The 21,378-nt window shown below is 45.2% G+C and overlaps 1 protein-coding gene and 1 pseudogene across 1 annotated transcript in view; both read left to right on the top strand.

The window, feature by feature from the left end:
- Positions 1 to 15,703, top strand: part of LOC126191262 (uncharacterized) — a 161,561-nt gene extending 145,858 nt beyond the window's left edge. The window contains exons 7-8 of the mRNA XM_049932111.1: positions 15,329 to 15,430; positions 15,461 to 15,703. Of these exons, the coding sequence (XP_049788068.1) occupies positions 15,329 to 15,430; positions 15,461 to 15,703 (345 nt within the window). The remainder of the gene's footprint in view (positions 1 to 15,328; positions 15,431 to 15,460) is intronic.
- Positions 4,126 to 4,243, top strand: LOC126102873 (5S ribosomal RNA; annotated as a pseudogene).
- Positions 15,704 to 21,378: the final 5,675 nt, after the last annotated feature.

A 21,378-nucleotide genomic window follows, 5' to 3' on the forward strand; every position in this document is an offset into this window, starting at 1 on the left:
GACTATTGTCACCTAAGCATATAACGCCGAATGGGGGCTGTCTCCGCTACACTAAAGTCTGTCGAAGGGACAGGAGAAAACAATTTGTGTCAATCAACGAACAGTTACGACGCACTTCGTGGTGCTCTTCGCTACAGCTTGTCCCGGAACTAAAGTCTGGATAAAAAAAAATGGCTCTGAGCACTATGGGACTCAACATCTTAGGTCATAAGTCCCCTAGAACTTAGAACTACTTAAACCTAACTAACCTAAGGACATCACACACACCCATGCCCGAGGCAGGATTCGAACCTGCGACCGTAGCAGTCCCGCGGTTCCGGACTGCAGCGCCAGAACCGCTAGACCACCGCGGCCGGCTAAAGTCTGGATAACTTCACACTGAGAGAATCATCGGGAAATTGGAACAACGACAAGTGTAACGACTGTAGCGCAGAAGTTTGGTATTGTTAACAGCGTTGTTTCACGTTCATAGGGGGCGTTCCGAATCATAGGAGCTGCTACCCGAAGGAGAGTATTTGTTCGACCACGATAAACTACAGCAGCAAATGAACGCTACATTGTGCAACCTGCAACACAGAATCCTCGTGAGACGGCGGTGCAGTTGTAGCTGCAATTAACAGGACTGTAAGGGACGTAGCCTAATATTACACTCCATTGTGGCACGTCGACTGCATTGGGTCACTTCTATGCCCGATAACCAGTACGTTGCGTTCCGTTCCATACATCGACGACACCGTTTACGACGATGCCAAAAGCATAGGGCCTGAACCAACGAGATGTGTGGTCGCCTGCTCTTTTCGGATGAGACCAGATTGAGTCTGAGCAGTGATAATAGTGATTCTGGTCGTGCTCTCGTGTGGCGAGAAGTGAGAATACATAATTCATCCAGGAACATTGTGGAACATGTTTGTTTTGGGGGTCCACATGTTACGTTGTGTCAAGACATAGTATTGCGTGGGTGTACAGACCTCCAAGTCTTTGAACACGGTACACTGTCCGGTCAAGTTACTGTGACGTTGTACTCCTTCGTCATGTGCGTTTTTTGAGGTGTTCATTCGGCCCTGACTTTTTATGGATGACAATGCGCGACCGCGTCGAATATAGCTCCATATTCAGCAATTATATAAAACCGCTCGTTCACAGAAAGATCCTCACCTAAAGACTGGAAAATTGTTCAAGTATCACCAATATCCAAAAAGGGAAGTAGGAGTAATCCATTGAATTACAGGCTCATATCACTAATGTCGACTTGCAGTAGGATTTTGGAACATATACTGTATTTGAACATTATGAAGTACCTCGAAGAAAACCGTTTAAAAACATGTAGTCAGCACGGATTCAGAAAATATCGTTCTTGCGAAACACAGATGGTTCAAATGGCTCTGAGCACTATGGGACTTAACATCTGAGGCCATCAGTCCCCTAGAACTTAGAACTACTTAAACCTAACCAACCTAAGGACATCACACATATCCATGCCCGAGACAGGATTCGAACCTGCGACCGTAGCGGTCGCGCGGTTCAGGACTGAAGCGACTAGAACCGCTCTGCCACAGTGGCCGGCTGCGAAACACAACTAGCTCTTCATACTCATGAAGTAATGAGTGCTGTCGACATGGGATGTCACATTGACCCCATATTTTTAAATTTCCAGAAGGCTTTCGACACCGTTCCTCATAAGCGTCTTCTAACCAAACTGCGTCCCTATGGAATATCGCTTCAGTTGTGCGACTAGGTTCGTGATTTCCTGTCAGAAAGGTCACAGTTCGTAGTAATAGACGGAAAGTCATCGAGTAAAAATGAAGTAATATCAGACGTTCCCCAAGGAAGTGTTATAGGCCCTCTATTGTTCCTGATCTATGTTAACGACATACGAGATAATCTTAATAGCCGTCTTAGATTGTTTGCAGAGGATGCTGTCATTTACCGTCGTGTAAAGTCATCAGATGACCAAAACGAATTGCAAAATGATTTAGATAAAATATCTGTGTGGTGCGAAAAGTGGCAGTTGACCGTGAATAAAGAAAAGTGTGAAGTTATTCACATGAGTACTAAAAGAAATACGCTAAATTTCGATTACGCGGTAAGTCACACACATCTGAAGGCTATAAATTCACCTAAATACTTAGGGATTACAATTACAAATACCCTAAATTGGAACAATCACATAGATAAATTTGTGGGTAGAGCCACCCAAAGACTGCGATTCATTGGCAGAACACTTAGAAGGTGCAGCAGGTCTACTAAAGAGACTGCTTAAGCCACGCTTGTCCGCCCTATTCTGGAGTACTGCAGTGCGGTGTGGGATCTGCATCAGATGGGACCGACGGATGACATCGAAAAAGTACAAAGAAGGGCGGCTCGTTTTGTATTATCGCGAAGTAGGGGAGATAGTGCCACAGACATGATACGTGAATTGGAGTGGCAATTATTAAAGTGATGACTGGGTGTTGTGTGATGTCCTTAGGTTAGTTAGGTTTAAGTAGTTCTAAGTCTAGGGGACTGATGGCCATAGATGTTAAGTCCCATGGTGCTCAGAGCCAATTATTAAAACAATGGCGTTTTTCGTTGCGACGGGATCTTCTCATGGAATTTCAGTCACCAGTTTTATCCTCCCATTGCGAAAACATTCTGTTGGCACCCACCTACATAGGGAGAAATGATCATCACGATAAAATAAGAGAAATCGGGGCTCGCACAGAAAAATTTAAGTGCTTGACGGTGGTTCATTGAACCCTCTGATAGGCACTTTATCGTGAATAGCAGAGCAATCTCGTAGATGTAGATGTAATGCGTTTCGGCGACAGCCAACACCAAAATCTGTCAGATATATAGAAAAAATGAAAGTAATTTCTACAAAAATCACAAAAATACATGTACGGAAAAAATCGTGACATAACCAGATTTAGAGCTCGATGCACTGTACATCGTCAGTTCAAATGTATATTTTTACTGTACCATGGCCAATTATGGTTAGTGAGACAGCCTGTATGAAATAACAATCTGTGGATGTTAGGTGCCGTTAAAGTAATTGGACTTGTCACCTTAAAATTCAGATTAACATCTACAACTTGAGTATATAGTGATTTTATAAAATTATCTAAAAACAATAAAATGGAACTGTCACTCTAAAATTAAAATTAACGTCTACAAATTAAGCACACAGTCAATTCAAGAAAAATAATCTATAAAGATAGATAAGGAATTGGTCAACCAACTTCCACATAAATCAGACAGTCATTTCGTAAAAAGTGATCTATAAAATTCAGTTTAAATCTTTCCGTACACATAATCCTAGATATTCTGAGACTGTGAGTGTTTCCGGTGATTGTTCTGCGATCGTGTGATCATACGATAAAGGGTGTTCCTGCTTATTTATGCTCAATACATAACACTTGTTTGTGTTGAGGGTCAGTTTCTACTCCCTGCACCAAGCATCGATCCTCTGCTTGATTTCCTGCATTCCGCTACTATTTTCTTGCTTTGCGATTTCTCTGTATGCAACAGCATCATCAGCGAGAAACCTCATGGAACTTCCTACGTTATATGCAAGGTCATTTACATGTGGATGCAGTGAAAAGTAATGACCCTATAAGACTTCCTTGGAGATGTAGTTTTAATATACAGCTTTTGGGTAATTCCGATGAGAAACGTGTTTAGAAGAAGAAAATGAGCTATTGGTCGACGGAATCCTGATAGGTACCGATTCCACCATTACTCCGTTGTCCATTGCACAGGAGCTACAGCAAGAACTGCATACTGTCTAGCGTAGGACATCCTATCACATTTTACTTCATCGAATAGTCTCTATAGTGTTCTGTTTGTAGCTCCCACATCGACAAAGGCTCAACGAAAGCGCTGACTAGCCACCCATAAATGTGTAACAGCTCACACCAAAGGGATTTGGCACCGGGCTGTCCAACAGTGCAAATCTCATACGCCGTGGTTTTTTTAGTTCTGAGAATAAGCTGAAGGAGATCGTCACGATAAGTAAATTTAAGACTCGGTTACATGACCACCAACGAAACAATACACCTACTGCAGTTAACACCGTCTCCGAATTGCGATGACTGTACAGCTGAAAAGGACATCCTGGATGTTTTCGTGAATAGTGTAAAGTATAACGCCAACGGCCTTGCCGCAGTGGTAACACCGGTTCCCGTCAGATCACCGAAGTTAAGCGCTGTCGGGCAGGGCTAGCACTTGGATGGGTGACCATCCGGTCTGCCGAGCGCTGTTGGCAAGCGAGGTGCACCCAGCCCTTGTGAGGCAAACTGAGGAGCTACTTGATTGACGAATAGCGGCTGCGGTCTCGTAAACTGACATACGGCCGGGAGAGCGGTGTGCTGACCACATGCCCCTACATATCCGCATCCAGTGACGCCTATTGGCTGAGGATGACACGCCGGCCGGTCAGTACCGTTGGGCCTTCATGGCCTGTTCGGAAGGAGTTTGGTTTAGTTTTAGTGTAAAGTATAACAAACAAGGGTCAAAACGACGAAGAACTCAATCTGTTTATTACTCCTCACCCCGATGAACTCTGTCCGCCGCTCGTGGTCTCGCGGTAGCGTTCTCGCTTCCCGAGCACGGGGTCCCGGGTTCGATTCCCGGCGGGGTCAGGGATTTTCACCTGCCTCGAGATGACTGGGTGTTTGCGTTGTCCTCATCATTTCATCATCATCCAGGAAAGTGGCGAAATTGGACTGAGCAAAGATTGGGTAATTGTACGGGCGCTGATAACCACGCAGTTGAGCGCCCCACAAACCAAACATCATCATCATCACCCCGATGAACTCAGAGTTCTTTGAACACTCAGTTCTGTAATTGTATTTATAAGTTCATCAGACTTTATAAAAGGGATCTTTAATGGTAATTTAAGTTTCTATTTGTTACCTGTTCTTTACTTTAACTGATCATGGTCAACGCCTTTTCAATGGCATTACATTTGTGATAGCAAAATGTACAAATATTAACTGTAAAAATTTCGATATGTCCATGTCCTTTCAATGAAGTAACTACAATTTATTCTTGTCTCATGTTTTCTTAGTTTTGCACTCGGTAGTATGGGCAGTTCCCCGACGTCATTTAAAACACAATGAATACAAACAGCTCTTGAGCCCAATTCGCACGACCAGCGGATAAAGAGTCGGCTGCTTCTTGAGAGGCCCGTTTAAATGAGAAATAACGCCCTTGAACATTCCCAGCGGCCGTGAGGCCAGATTTATCCGGTGAGGGTATGACGAAAGAAGCGACCGCGCCGAGGTTTCCTTCGCATCGGCCTTGTCCAGAAGCCCTGTTCCCTTGACGTATTACATGTCACAGCAGTGAAGGTGCGACGGCGGAATGCGTTGACGCCACCTCTCGTCGACAGCGACATATCTGGACGCCAGCGTACGTGTGTTATCTCTGGCCGCCCCGTACTTACCTGCTGCGTTGGCAGGCACCTAGTGTTTCGCCAGTAGTCGCAGCACGTGGGCGACTGCTAGGCAGTTAACTGAGCAGCGAGTCCTCGCACAGATGCTAACTCGTAGGCGGTGGTATCTTTTTTGACAAGCTGTAAACACTGTTTTTCACCTCTGTTGGAAAATAATAATACGGCACCTCCGTTAACTACCACTTTATTATCTTCTTCGTGCTTCAACGTGCGTGCACTCAACACATGTCTTTCGAGCATGGCGGTAAAATTATTTACGAATACTATGCGGTGTACGTAAAGCTCCGCTATCATTTCAAAAAATCATAACATGGTGCCCGCCTGCTTAGCTGGGTGGTACGTGCTCGCCTCCCATGCAAGCGGCCTAGGTTCGATTCCCGGCCGGGTTGGAGAATCCGCTCTTGGAGTGGGTGTTGTGTTGTCCTCATCATCATTTCATCCTCATCACCGGCGCGCAAGTGGCCCAATGTGGTGTCGACTGGAATGACTTGCACTTGGCGGACGAACTTCCCCGAATGGGGCCGGCCAGAGTGGCCGAGCGGTTCTAGGTGCTTCAGTCTGGAAGCGCTCTACCGCTACGCTCGCAGGTTCGAATTCTGCCTCGGACATTGATGTGTGTGATGTCCTTAGCTTACAAGGGGAGGCCACGACGTTTGGAACGCGGATTAAATATAGAGGTCATCACCTTCATATAGTTGTATGGAAGCGTTCCTTAATGCTACAGGCTCGTCCTATTTCCATATGCTCCGATGCCCTCAACATGTTTTTATTTTAATTTAATTTTCTAAATTTTTTTCACCAAGAAGAAAAAACGCTTTTGTCAGCGTTGATCACGCTGATTGCCCAGCAGTGTGCTTGCCGGATCGCATTGTACTGAAGACACTGCAGTGTGAAGCTGTGGTCACTTTAAGCAGAAGGCTCCCTGTTTCCCAAACAGCAGACTTTTGATAAGGCCATCTGGAGCACCCTCCAGAGGGGCAGCGTGGTGCTGCTAAATTTCCCTTTTGTGCTAAGGGGCGCTGCCTCAAGGTAGGCTTCATGCAACGAATGACTGCGGAGGGTAATGGGGGGCCTGGTGTGACCAATGACGGCAGGGGGGTGGCAGTGGGGCCTCAGGAAAACAACAAAGCATTTTGCGGAGCAGCTGGCCATTTGAAGAAGCCTGTCCCCCCCCCCTCCTCTGTAGGCGGATGGTGGGAGGGAGAGGGGGAGGGAAGGCATGAGGAGGAGGGCCTCGATTATCTGCAGCTTGTGGATGCCTATCGATTAGAATGTACATTCAGCTGCCACCCCCCTGCAGTCTTTCCGGATGACAACTTTCCGCAGTACATCTGTTGCATTATGACCCAGTCAAAAAAAGATTATGAGTGCTGGTTTTTTCACACAACAATTTTTAAGCATAGTTAGAACTGTGATGCATTTTTTCCGTCAGTTGTGGTATTGTGTGTTGGCTTCGGTTACCTGGGCTGCAGAGTGATTTTTGAGTAGACATCTGTAGTGAACTCTGACGTCAAACAATGATAGATACTTTCCTCAGCTGTGTGCTTACAGGTAAAACACTTTTTAAACTCTCTGTCCAACAGCAGCATCTTGTCATTTGAACATATTTCCAGAAAGAAGAATAAAGACAGTTCTTCCAGTAATTTTCGGGTTTGGTGCCGGATCCCATCAACATTCTGCCATGATATCTTGGCCCAATGATGTCCGGCCATCCTCTGGTGAGCAGACGAAGTACTGAAGAGAGATACCTGATGCAGTCATGGTATTTATAGCGAATTCCACGCATGTAAATCGTACTGGCGGTTTACGGCGCATGTGTAGGAGGTGACATGAGCAAGGCAACCAAGTAGTGTGGCCGCCCTCAGTGATGAAGCAAGAACCAACTAATCGCTGAGTATCGACTGAGCATGTCGATTCCGTTTTGACCGCATAATTTTAATGGTTGGATTTCAATTTTTATCCAGCTGAAAGCCATTATGACGATTCATTAAATTATCAGCAAGATGTATTTCCACGGATTCTTTAATTTCAGACACCCAGATGTTGGAAACCCATGCTAAAATTTTGGTATTGTTGTATTTCATTGAATGTCCCATGGAAATGCAATGCTCTGCCAATGCTGATTTTGAAGGTTGCCGTAGACAGGTGTGTATTTCGTGTTCTACACAGCGTTCCTGGACAGTTCGTATCGTCTGACCTATATATGCAGAGCCACGCTCACAGGGAATTTTATAAACACCTGCCTTCCTCAATTGTAAATCGTCTTTAACGGCTCCAACTAAAGCCCTGCTCTTTGCTGGTGGACAGAAGATGACATTAATACTATTCTTCCTAAGCAATCTGCACATTTTAGAAGACATGTTCCTGGCATATGGAAGGAACGCAGTTGATTTAGAGTTGTCATCAGTCTCCTCAGAGCGTTGCTACTTCTTATTACAAGGGTCACTCCAAAAGAAATGCACACCATTTTTGTAAAAATACAGTTTTCATTCTGCATGTGTGAAAGTTTTACAGTGTGTAGATACATCCTTCATGCTTGTTTTCAAACTTAGTTCAACCTGTTCCCGTGAGTGGCGCCGTCACAGCATATCTTCAAGATGGCTGCTGCACTTGACGTTCGTCGGAAGCAACGTGCTGTCATAGAATTCCTGTGCTGTGAAAACGAGACAGTGGGAAACATCCACAAGAGGTTGAAAAAGGTGTATGGAGATGCTGCTGTCGATGAAAGCGGACACGGCAATATTGAGGATTGTCCTCGCAACGGCAGGCCTCGTACTACACACATTCCAGGCAGTGTGCAGAGAGTTAACGAATTGGTGACTGCTAACAGACGCATCACAGTGAACCAATTGTCACACTACGTTGGGATAGGGGAAGGAAATGTTTGCAGAATACTGAAAGTGTTGGTGTTAAAAAAGATATCCGTATTTGATGCGAAGTATAGTCATTCTCTTTAAAAACCTTCTTCAGACGCACTAATTCTTCGTGAAGGCTATCAGCAGCCGATACTACATGCACCCGATGAATTAAAGTACTAAGAACAACGGCGGTTTGTTGCAGGGTGACGGCAGCTGGACGCCTGAAGATATAATCTGTATGCGTCGGTTTTCTGTACACCAAATGTCCCAAAGGCCCATCATTCTTACGGCGTACTGACATATCTAGAAAGGGTAAAGTCCCATCTTTCTCAGTCTCCACAGTAAACTTGATGTTCTCATCTAAAGAGTTTAAATGACAAAGGAATTTTTCCAGTTCTTGGCTGCCATGAGGCCATACAACAGAAGTATCATCTATGTAACGCCAGAAAACCGTAGGATTTAAGATGGCAGACTCAAGAGATTTCTCTTCAAAGTCTTCCATAAAAAGATTGGCCACCACAGGGACAAGGGACTTCCCATGGCGACACCGTCAGTTTGTTAAAAAAATTCGTTACTAAACAAAAAATAAGTTGAGGAGAGAGTACGTTCAAACAAGACCGTCAAATCATCACTGAACAAGTTACCAATAAGATGTAGCGAGTCAAATAAAGGCACTTTGGTAAAAAGTGAGACCATAGCGCGAATTCGCTATAAATTCGATGACTGCATCAGGTCTCTTCAGTACTTCGTCTACCCACCTGCGAATGGCCAGACGTCTCTGGGCCGAAATATCGTGGCAGAATGTTGATGGGATCCGGCTGCAAACCCGAAAATTACTGGAAGAAGAAATACGCTGGGAAATTTTCAGAAGTCACGGTAAAGAGACACCCCTGCCTTTTTTTCCCTGCAGCTTGTAGGTGAAGAATAAAATTTGCGTGTATCTGTTACCAGTTTTGACTGGTATTGCGAATTCTTTTCGCAACAGGGTAGCACGAGTTGCATGGTATCGTCAGTTTTTGAGCTGTATTGCGATTTTAGACCGTCCTTGTGTAGCACTATGCATGTAGTTGTGTAATTAGGCCTAATCTTTATGGTTAATTACGTAATTAGGACCTATCTTTAATTCAGATTCCTGACCAAAATAAAGTACACTAACCTAACCTTCCTCTCCTGCATATCGACAGTTTCCATGTGTTGGGGGTGCACATGGGCTTTCCATCCAGAAGAGTCAGGGTTCGAATCCCTGAAAGGGCACCGCCATTTTTAATTTCCCATCAATTCCATGCACCTCTGGTGTTATAACTGTGTTATCGTGGATGCACTTGGGCTTTCCATCTAGGAGGACCAGGGTTCAAGTCCCAGAAATGGTACCACCAATTTTAATTTCCTACCAATTTCTACGTGGGGGGAGGTGGGGGGACGTCAGCACAGCCCTGGGCCAAAGAAATTCCCGCCAAAATTCGAAATTCCCGCCAAAATTCGAAATTCCCACCAAAATTCGAAATTTCTGCCAAAATTAGAAATGCCCGCCAATAGGATAGGCTGGGGGAAGGGGGAGGGGAGGGGGGGCTGGGGCCCATGTGCAGGCTGAGATAAAGACATGACATTCATCTCGAGGTGGGGGTTGGTGTGGTTGGGGTCGTGGGTGGGCATGGTCGGAGGCGAGGGTGGGCATAGTCGGGGGCGGGGTGGTATTAATTGATCAATTTAATTAATTTGTGTATCAATTTTATATCAAAAGTCTCCTGATGCACCCATCTCCCTAATACTAACATATAAACTTGTACTACTGTGATGGATGTTGGCATTCACTATGCTGTTTGTGGTAGCTTATCTTCATTCATGCTTTCTTGTTGAGTGTTTGACCTACTCCTGCATTATCCGTACCTCCTTTTGTATTTGTAACTCTGGACTCAGCTGACCAGAAGTCCTGTTCTTCCTGCCACCGCACTTCTCTAACACTCTCTACACGTAACTTCAACCTATCCATTTCTCACTTCATGGAAACGACAGCAAAAATCAAACATTATTCATCTGGAATATTAATGTATTTAGCCACTTCTCTACATAGTCTCACTAGAAATCAGAAGTTTTTTCCTAGCGTGGTACCAACTTCGGAATACCCTGCTTGCAGCATACATTCGCTTGTGCTTGCCACCAGTTCTGGTCTGCAGCTCGTTGCCTGGGCCAGCATGCTGTCCTCATAGCCAGAGGTTCATTTGAGCAAAGAGATGAAAATCAGAAGGAGCTAAGTCCGGGCGGTATGGTGGGTTATCAGACAGATACCATCAAATACGCTGCAGCAGCGTCCTTGTTGCAGCTGCAGTGTGTAGCAGAGCGTACTCATGAAGAAGAGCGATGCCTGATGAGAACATTTCTCTTCGCTACTCAACCAGTGGCGTTTACTCGTAGCAGAAGAGAAGCAGGTTGTTAAAAGTTAAAAGTTAATACACAGCGCGATGAGGTATTAGTCATGTAGATTCCAATCATAGGTAAGACAGCATTGCTTACAAGGCAGACAAGGAAAGAATTATCCAAATCTTAGCAAGTCGATAGCATATTCACATTAGACTTAAAGGCGATAGGACCTATGTCATCTGGGAGCTACAAAAGGGCCTGTCCCGAATTAAAAGATAGAGAAGAAGCTCAGTTTCAATTGCAGTCATTGAGTTTATCACTCATCTATAGTATGTTGTCCGGCAGTGGAGTTCAGTTACAGCCAAAAGAAAATTCTCTGTCCTATGGACTTAGACAAAGTTCAGAGCATGTGCAGACATCGGTCTCTTCTGTATCAAGCCATAACAGTTACAGGATACTGTCGTCCGCCGACAGACATCGATAAAAGCGGCGAGACGTTGACATATGCTGACCAGGTACTGACTGAGTTTCTTTGTTATGTGCTGTAGCATTTTATGTGTGAACAGTGAATCCTGTACTATTCCGTTTGGCAATCAGAACAAGCTGTGACTCATAGCATTTGTCATTGTTGATTAGACTAGATGGTAAGAACTGAACGTGTCCCAGGCTTGTGTGATTTCGTACTGCATAAATATTATGTATTGTCCATACAACTTAAATACAGTAATTAATATCCGCTAAACTGATCCCAGAATTCCGAGCTAACGCTCTTCAGTCTACCTTCAGATTTCCTATTGACATACCTATCGGGAAAAAAAAAAAAAAAACGAATTAGCGCCTCTCACTTTTGCCTGTTATCCGACAGCGTGGTAAGAACCCCTCGCCTTTCCGAGGCCTTCATTTCAATAAAGAGTCGTATGAAGGTTTGTTCACTAGGCGCGGGAACAAGGCAGGTACAATTTTCTATGTATTAAAGTGAGTAAAAGCATAATGACTCTGGGATACAAGAGTGGGTTGCCCGCTTATTCACATACACACACCCTGCAAATATTATGCCTCCTGATGGGCTACAGAAGGGACACGCTGGAATAGTGCATCAAACTGGTTGCTGTGGCCTGGTAGGTTGTGTTTATTTGCATAGTCTTGCGAAGTCATCTGAAATTCGCACCCGACTTTTGGAGAATGTACATTTTGTTCAGAAATCTTGATAGATATGCTATAGTTCTAGAGTTCTCTGTAAAATATTTGAACTGCTCTGCAGAATTTTGCGGAAAAGAAAGTTGTCTGAATTCTGATAGATTTTATGTTTTTATGGGTGTTATGGTTAGTTGTAGTAACTTGGGGTTACGAGGACACTTTTGATATCAAATAGATATGCAAATTAATTAAACTGACCAATTAATCACCCCCGCCCCCACCAACCCCCCCGAATGACAAACGTGTTTTGCTCAGCCTGCACGTGTGTCCCAACCAAATCCCCCTGCCCCCCCTCCTCCAGCCCTCCCCCTCCCCCAACTTGCCCTATTGGTGGAAATTTTAAGTTTTGGTGGGAATTTCAAATTTTGGTGGGAATTTCGAATTTTAGCGGGAATTTCCTTGTCCCAGGGCTGCGCTGACATCCCACCCCAACCCCCACCCGGGAAATGACGGGAAATTAAAATTGGCGATGGCCTTTCTGGCAATCAAATCCTGGTGCTCCTTGATGGAATGCCCAACTGAACACCTCCCCCCCCCTCCCAAACACAATTATACCGTCAGAAGCTCTTGGAATTGACGGGAAATTAAAACTGGTGGTGCCCGTTCTGGGACTTGAAACCTGATCCTGCTGGAGTGCACCACCTAACAAATGGAAACTATCCAGATGTGGGAGAGGAAGATTAGGTTAGTGCACTTTACTTATTTTGGTCGGGAAACTGACGCAAAGATCGATCCTAATTACATAATTAATCACGAAGGTAAGGCCTAATTACACAACCGTATGCATAGAGCTACACAAGGATGGCATAAAATCGCAATACCACAACTGATGGGAAAAAAATGCGTCACACATTTAATTACACTTCGAAACTGTTACCAGCACTCGTAATAAACAGATCCTAATGCAGCACATGTACTCAGGAAATCGTCGTCCTGAAAGGCTGCAAAGGGGTCGCTGGTTGAACATGCGTTTTACTCTATAGGCGTCCATAAACTGCCGAAAATCGAGGCCCTCTTCATCCCTTCCTCCACTCCTCCCTCCCACCATCCACCTATGGTGGGGACACAGGCTTCTTAAAACGGCCAGCTGCTCCACCGAGTGTCTCGTAGTTTCTCCGCACCCTTGCTGCCCGCCCTTTTTCTGCCATCCTCTGCGGTAGCTGGCCTCCTTTGCTTTCCACCATCTGGCCGCTACCTTGGGACGATGCTCCCACGAAAACACAGTAAAGTGCAACTTCTTCATCTAAAATATAGCAACAGAGCCCCCATGCACCACCCCCTAAGCAGAGACGGGTTGTGTCCTGCAATCATTGCTGCCCCCTGTGCATCACTCGCGATATGCGGCATGCCTTCAGGAGGCGATCCTAGACAACAAAAAAGGAAAATTAAGTAGCAATTAAGTAGCATAACCCCACTCATCCGGAGAACGCCCCATATGGCCATTTCAAAAGTCAGCTGCGAGCGAAACAGGAAACCCTGCCGCCTAAAGCTACTGCGTCCTCATGCCGGCAGCCCTCAGAATCGTGATAAATGACTGTTATCCCGACCTAGAGAGAGCCGTGGCCTGTTAGAGAATTCGCCCGCACAGCCCATTGTTCTGTGCCGGAGTATATAACATCAACTCGACTCCTATAATAAAGAAAATATTAAGAAACAAAAACACATTCGTGACCATAATAAATGTCCTCTTTTTCACGAGAATAGGAAAGTTTTTTCTCAGCAGGATAACACCAGTTGTATGGTATCGTCAGTTTTTGAGTTGTATTGCGATTTTATGCCATCCTTGTGTAGCACTATGCATATGGTTGTGTAATTAGGCCCAATCTTTGTGATTAATTAACAGTTATTTGAAAAAAAATGTCATTAGGGTTTTCGGTAGAACTCTTGGAGGGTTATTCAAAACCGTGATCATAATTTTTTTCGCAAATTGATAATTAACTCCTTTTACAAGATTTAATTATCCCCGACTACTTCCGTTTTCTTCGCGAAATTCTGCAGAACTATTCAAATTCTGCACAGAGAACTCTAGAAGTATAGCACAAGGTGTCCATAAACTAAGTATCGATATAGAAGAAAACTAAACTTTAGGGGTAAGATGTACATGCTAGTGCGTTGCAGGAACATCACGGAAAAGGAAGGATTGGCTTCATGGCACCGTTGAATGTGTGTTCAGTCGTTAAAGGTACCTGAACAAGCGTGATGTTAAGTGTGCAGGACAAGGAAGACGTTGTGACGTAGATGTCGCAGATTTGGTGAAATCTGGACGAGATTTAATCGCCTTCCATAAACATGGATCTACTGATAGGGCAATCAAGCAATTAGTGAACAAGTTTAAGCGCACTGGTACCTTAAGAACGAGCATGAACAAGGCCATCCATCAATCTCTGCTCGCCGAATTGAAGACATTAGAACATCTACTGAACGCCGTCCAAATTTGGTGCGACGATTATCTGTGGCACTGGACATTCCATACTCGCAGGACCAAAAGTGGTGCAACACAACCTGGAAACAACGTCGTATCACCTGCAGGCTCTCGACCAATGATGTTGTTGTGGTCTTCAGTCCTGAGACTGGTTTGATGCAGCTCTCCATGCTACTCTATCCTGCGCAAGCTTCTTCATCTCCTAGTACCTACTGCAACCTACATCCTCCTGAATCTGCTTGGTGTATTCATCTCTTGGTCTCCCTCTACGATTTTTACCCTCCACGCTGCCCCCCAATGCTAAATTTGTGATGCCTTGATGCCTCAACACATGTCCTACCAACTGATCCCTTCTTCTAGTCAAGTTGTGCCACAAACTTCTCTTCTCCCCAGTCCTATTCAATACTTCCTCATTAGTTATGTGATCTACCCATCTAAACTTCAGCATTCTTCTGTAGCACCACATTTCGAAAGCTTCTATTCTCTTCTTGTCTAAACTATTTATCGTCCATGTTTCACTTCCCTACATGGCTACACTCCATACAAATACTTTCAGAAACGACTTCCTGACACTTAAATCTATACTCGATGTTAACAAATTTCTCTTCTTCAGAAACGCTTTCCTTGCCATTGCCAGTCTACATTTTACATCCTCTCTACTTCAACCATCATCAGTTATTTTGCTCCCCAAATAGCAAAACTCCTTTACTACCTTGAGTGTCTCATTTCCTAATCTAATTCCCTCAGCATCACCCGACTTAATTCGACTACATTCCATTATCCTCGTTTTGCTTTTGTTGATGTTCATCTTATATCCTCCAAGGATACAGTTATTATTTTAACAAAATCGATACTTAATTTCTGGACATCCTGCATACGGATCGAGAACTCCGAACAAAACGTTTGCTCGATACTCGGCTGCCAAATTCTACAGACCGGTCGTGAGCCAGGCGAGCTACCCTCTGTACAGTAATGGCCAGGTCTGCCGGCTGAGCTGGAAGCTGCTTCGTGCGCGGCGCGCCCACTGTCGCTACGGAAGGCTGGTGGCGGCGGTTGCAGGGCGACCTGGAGCGCGAGCTGGGCCTGACGCCGCTGGCTGTGATGGACCGCGAGCAGGCAGACTCGCGCGGCGGCGTGTCGGCGCAGGACGCGCTGGCGCTGGTGGAGGCGCTGTGCGCGCCCTCGGCGGAGCTGCTGACGCTGGCGCTGACCAACACGCGGCCCATGCTGCGGCTGGCGCTCGCCACGGCGCGCTACTGGCGAGGCGTCAGCGAGGGCCGTCGCCGCCGCTCCACCGACACCGGCAGGACCTCCGTGGAGCGCGAAAGGGCCCGGCGCTCCACCGCCGCGGGCGCCGCCGCCTGCTCCACGTCCGGGTGCGTCTCCAGCAGGGACCCCCACAGCCCCGTCAGGATCCGCGACGCCTTCTGGTAGACTGTACCTGCTCTTCCCGAGAGTAAAGCTGTCTCTCACCTGCAATCGCATTACTTTCTTGTTTACGTTTGCCCTCTTGTGAGGCCGACCGGAGTGGCCGAGCGGTTCTAGGTGCTTCAGTTTGGAACCGCGCGACCGCTACGGTCGCAGGTTCGAATCCTGCCTCGGGCATGGATGTGTGTGATGTCCTTAGGTTAGTTAGGTTTAAGTAGTTCTCAGTTCTAGGGGACTGATGACCTCAGATGTTAAGTCCCATAGTGCTCAGAGCCATTTGAACCATTTGAACCTCTTGTGAGACCTTATGGCCGGCCGCGTTGGCCGAGCGGTTCTAGGCGCTTTAGTCCGGAACCGCGCGACTGCTACGGTCGCAGGTTCGAATCCTGCCTCGGGCATTGATGTGTGTGATGTCCTTAGACTGCTTTGGTTCAAGTAGTTCTAAGTCTAGGGGACTGATGACCTCAGATCTTAAGTCCCATAGGGCTCAGAGCCATTTGAACCATTTTACTCTGCCTGCCCCCCCCCCCCCCCCAGCCCCGCCAAAAAACGAAAATGCAACACCCTCTAGGCTTTTATTCATTGACACCAGGGTATAATACGAGGGCAACCCCAAAAGTAAGGTCTCCTATTTTTTTATAAGTACATAGACCTTTTTATTTCTACAACGGTTTACATCAGTTTACAGCTTGAACATTTAGCTATTTTCGACATAATCACCATTTCTGTCGATGCATTTTTGCAGACGCTGTGGCAGTTTTTGTATGCCGACGTCGCCGGAGCTGAATCGCTTTCCGGCCTAATGTTCAAATGGCTCTGAGCACTACAGGACTTATCTCAGGTCATCAGTCCCCTAGAACTTACAAGGGAACCTCCCCATCGCAACCCCGGTTCAATCGCGCGTTTGGCAATCCTGATTTACGTTTTCCGTGGTTTCCCTAAATCGCTCCAGGCAAATGCCGGGATGGTTCCTTTCAAAGGGCACGGCCGACTTCCTTCCCCGTCCTTCCCTAATCCGATGAGACCGATGACCTCGCTGTCTGGTCTCCTTCCCCCAAAAAAACAACAGCAGCAACATCGCACCCCCCTCAGATTTAGTTATAAGTTGGCACAGAGGATAGGCCTTGAAAAACTGAACACAGATCGATCGAGAAAACAGGAAGAAGTTGTGTTGAACTATGAAATAATAAGCAAAATATACAAAGTGAGTAGTCCATGCGCAAGATATGCAACATCAAGGACAGAATGAGCTCAAGAGCGCTATGGTCCCGTGGTTAGCGTGAGCAACTCCGGAACGAGAGGTCCTTGGTTCAAGTCTTCCCTCGAGTGAAAAGTTCAATTTCCTTATTTTCGCAAAGTTATGATCCGTCCGTTCGTTCATTGGCGTCTCTGTTCACTGTAATAAGTTTAGTGTCTTTGTTTTGCGACCGCACCGCAAAACCGTGCGATTAATAGACGAAAGGACGTGCCTCTCCAATGGGAACCGAAAACATTTGATCGCAAGGTCATAGGTCAACCGATTCCTCCACAGGAACACACGTCTGATATATTCTATACGACACTGGTGACGGCATGTGCGTCACATGACAGGAATATGTTGTCGACCCACCTAACTTGTACACTTGGCGAATGGGTAAAAAAGATTCTTCTACCCAGCTCGATTTAGGTTTTCTTGTGGATGTGATAATCACTCCCAAAAAAGTGATGAAAACATAAAAGTTTGTCACATAAACTGCAACAAATGAATGCAACAGTTTCACAGCCGCACAGTTTTCCCTGTGCTCTGGTCAAAACATATGTTTTTAACGTCCACATACTACGGCGCAGTTACCTCGCATCGGACGGACGGACGGACAGATAATAATTGTCTGAAAATAAAAAATTAAACTTTTCACTCGAGGGAAGATTTGAACCAAGAACCTCCTGTTCCGCTGCTGCTCACGCTAACCACGGGACCACGGCGCTCCTGGGCGCACAGTATCCTTGATGTTGCCTGTCTTGCGCATGGACTACTCAGTTTGTATATTTTGCTTATTTTTTTCATAGTTCCACACAACTTCTTCCTGTTTTCTCGATTGATCTTTGTTCGGTTTTTCAAGGCCTATTCACTGTGCCAACTTATAACTAGATCTGAGGGGGGTGCGATGGGGAGGTTCCCTTGTTAGAACTATTTTAACCTAACTAACTGAGAACATCACACACATCCATGTCCGAGGCAAGATTCGAACCTGCGACCGTAGCAGTCGCGCGGTTCCGGTCTGAAGCGCCTAGAACCACTCGGCCACCGCGGCCGGCAGCCAAATGTTCTTTTAACCTAGGGAACAGGTGATAGTCACGGGGCGCCAAGTCAGGACTATAGGGTGGGTGGTGATTACGTTCCACTGAAACTGTTGCAGGAGAGCAACATTATGCCGAGCGATGTGTGGGCGAGCGTAGTCACGGAGATTCTCCCCCTTGCTCAACATTCCTCTTCTCCTTTTCTGAATTACCCGTTTGAGTTTTTTCAGAGCCTCACAGTACCTGTCAGGGTTAATTGTGGTATCAGTGGGCATAAAGTCAAACAACAATACCCCTTTCCGACCGCAAACACCGGTTGTCATGACTTTACCGGCAGACTGCAAACTGTCTACACCACTTACCAACATTTTTGACATCCATCCACGACTCACCATACACTTCCGTCAATTGGCGATGGATTTCAATCGGCGTAGAGCCCTTTGCGTTCAAAAACCGAATAACTGCGCGCAATTGGCACTTGGCGGTAACATCCAACGGGAGCTCCATTCTCAACTGCTGCCAAGCCAAGACTGCGCGCCTCAGCGCGGCGTGCGCAAGTTTACACACAGCGCGTGGAACACTCTTCGTAACAGTGTGACCAACTGCCAATCAAACAGAGTTCTGTACTTATAAAAAAAATAGGAGACCTTACTTTCGGGATTACCCTCGTATGTGCTTACTCAGGAGCTGTCGCATTAGTAGAGGTAGGGGTGTAAATGTGGAAACCCAGTTTGTTTTTGCTGTATAAAAGAAATATTTACTTCTCTATCAGCTTCAAAAATTAGCCAAAGCTAATTCATAATGTTCTAGCAGTTAATGTAATATTATGAAACACAAAAACTAAATATGTTAAAAATTAAAAAAGCATTTTCTCCTTGCACAACAACTCATTAATTTTTCAAGAAGTGCTGGTAATGTGGAAACGCCTTAAATTTGTGGAAAACTGACTACTTCAAACGAAAACTATTAAAAATTTTAGGAACTATTTTTTATATTAAATTGAAATTACACAAAAATATTTTTAAAAGCAAGTGTAATAGAAAAATGTTTCATAAGCGAAGTTCACTTGCAAAAATCGCATATTTAAATATCTCCTTCATTTCTGGCACACAAAGAGTGTCTCCACTCCTCACACACTACATACTTAATCCACAATTCTCCCCGAACGTCTTTGGAAAATGCGCCTCCACAAAAAATACAAATGGCATCTTCTTCAGTAGGTTTTTCTTCCCCAACTGGGAGATCCAAATCTGACTCACCTGAAGAGACAGTTGGTACATTGGGCTCTTCATCTGAATTCTCAGGTAACTTAAGGAGTATTTACTGTACTCAGCTCCCAAAATATCAAAAAACTTGTCTACAGCTTCTTTGTTGAACCCGTTTGCTCTCAAGAATGAGGTCCCCATAGGTTTGTGGATTGTGAGTTTATTTCTGTGTCGTCTAAGAAAAAGATCAAACAAAGCTCTACCTGCAGCATTTGAAGTAAAAGGATGATTAATATTATTTCTTTCCGCTAGCTGATATGCCTTTGTCTTGACATCTAATCTGGTAAGGCCATAGAAGAGATTACCCATTTCAATGAGATACTGTACCAACTGTTTCTCAGTAGCATCAGGTAGTACAGGCTTACGTCCAAGTCTCCAAGAAACACATTCTTCAGGTGACATATCACTATGCACAAATCTTTGAAGTGTCGTCTGAGCTACACTGAAAGCTTTTAGTGCTCTTCTTAACGCCATCTGCCGGCCAAGTGGCCGAGCGGTTCTAGGCGCTACAGTCTGGAACCGCGCGACCGCTACGGTCGCAGGTTCGAATCCTGCCTCGGGCATGTATGTGTGTGATGTCCTTAGGTTAGTTAGGTTTAAGTAGTTCTAAGTTCAAGGGGACTGATGACCTCAGAAGTTAAGTCCCATGGTGCTCAGAGTCATTTGAACAATTTAACGCCATCTGCTTTTCCCTTAAGGCTATTATAGCCTTAATCATGTTTCCAGCATCCGACTTCTTCACAATAGCTCTTGGTCTCCGATCAGTTAGCTTTCGTGGCATCTAGAAACAGACGCAAAACGTATTGGAAGTAATGTATTTGATGTTGGTATTGTGGAAACGTTACCACAATGCCATCGTATGTATGCTTCCACATTATCTACACAATGGCCATTTTAAATTTCGGTAGATTACATTAAGCAACTATCCATTTAAGGTTGATAAACGACTGCTAAAACCTTCTATGCACCTCCCTTTATAAGCTATCAGACGTAAAGAAAACATAACTACAAAGTATGTAGATAAATGTAATACCAAAACTTACCTCGAAAAAGGTTTAGAAAATGCGCGAACATAAACTGCATCATTGTCACGGCGTCTGTTGCTCAACTGACTGCTAACCCTCTACCGTGACAAATAGGAACTATTGCAACAATTTCTGGCTGCCCCGCTGCAGTGCAGCACTCTGCAGGCCATATACTAGACGTTTCCACATTACCCACACGCTTCCACATTTACACCCCTACCTCTATTCATTTGTCACGGTCATTGGGTACCAGAAGGCGCTCAGGTGGCCTGCCTGTGCAGCCTCTGTTTTGACTCTGCAGGCATTAACTGTGCTCAGTTTAGAGGTGTACAGTGTTTGGACATTCATTGTACGGTACAACCATGTACCACTAACGAGTACATCCTAAACAGCTTCAGCAATTTGAATGGGGTCGTATTGTGGGCCTATGGGAAGCTGAATTGACATATCGGTAGATTGCTGCACGTGTCGAGCACAATGCATCGGTGGTGTGTCACATTCGCATTTTCTTTTAACAGAATTTCATTATTTTAAGTTTTCGTTGCCTCCAGTAAATTAAAAGAGCACTCGGAATTCTTACCACAACATCTCCATAGCACTGCACGTTCTAGAACACTTCGCACTGAAAATGAAATACGTTATCGCGATAATTAAAAATCATATAGAATCTAACCCTGCCTTAATATTACTTTAAGTAGATAATTCAAATTAGAGAACGAAAGACTGCACAATCCTGTGCAGATGGGTAAGCAGTTGTGCACGAGACCGTCCTGCTACCTGAGGACGAAGTTTCCCGAGTTCGAGTAAGAGTTTAACTATTTGCGGTAGAACGCTTGGGGAGCTATCCAGAACTGTGATCAGAACTATTGAACGGATTTATACCTTTATGTAATGGAAATGAGACCCTCATTACTGCAATTATCACATAAACTATTATCTGCAAAAAAGTCATGAGGGTTTTCGGTAGGACTCTTGGGGAGCCATTCCATATGGTGATCGTAAGTTATGTATGCCCATATAGTACAGACACCAACCAAGAGAGATGCATTGTGCGAGCAGTGGTGGCCGTCTAAATACCATCGAGGGACGAAATCAGGGCACACGTTGCACCTGC

Source organism: Schistocerca cancellata, chromosome 1 (genome assembly GCF_023864275.1).
Source record: "Schistocerca cancellata isolate TAMUIC-IGC-003103 chromosome 1, iqSchCanc2.1, whole genome shotgun sequence".
Lineage (NCBI taxonomy): Eukaryota > Metazoa > Arthropoda > Insecta > Orthoptera > Acrididae > Schistocerca > Schistocerca cancellata.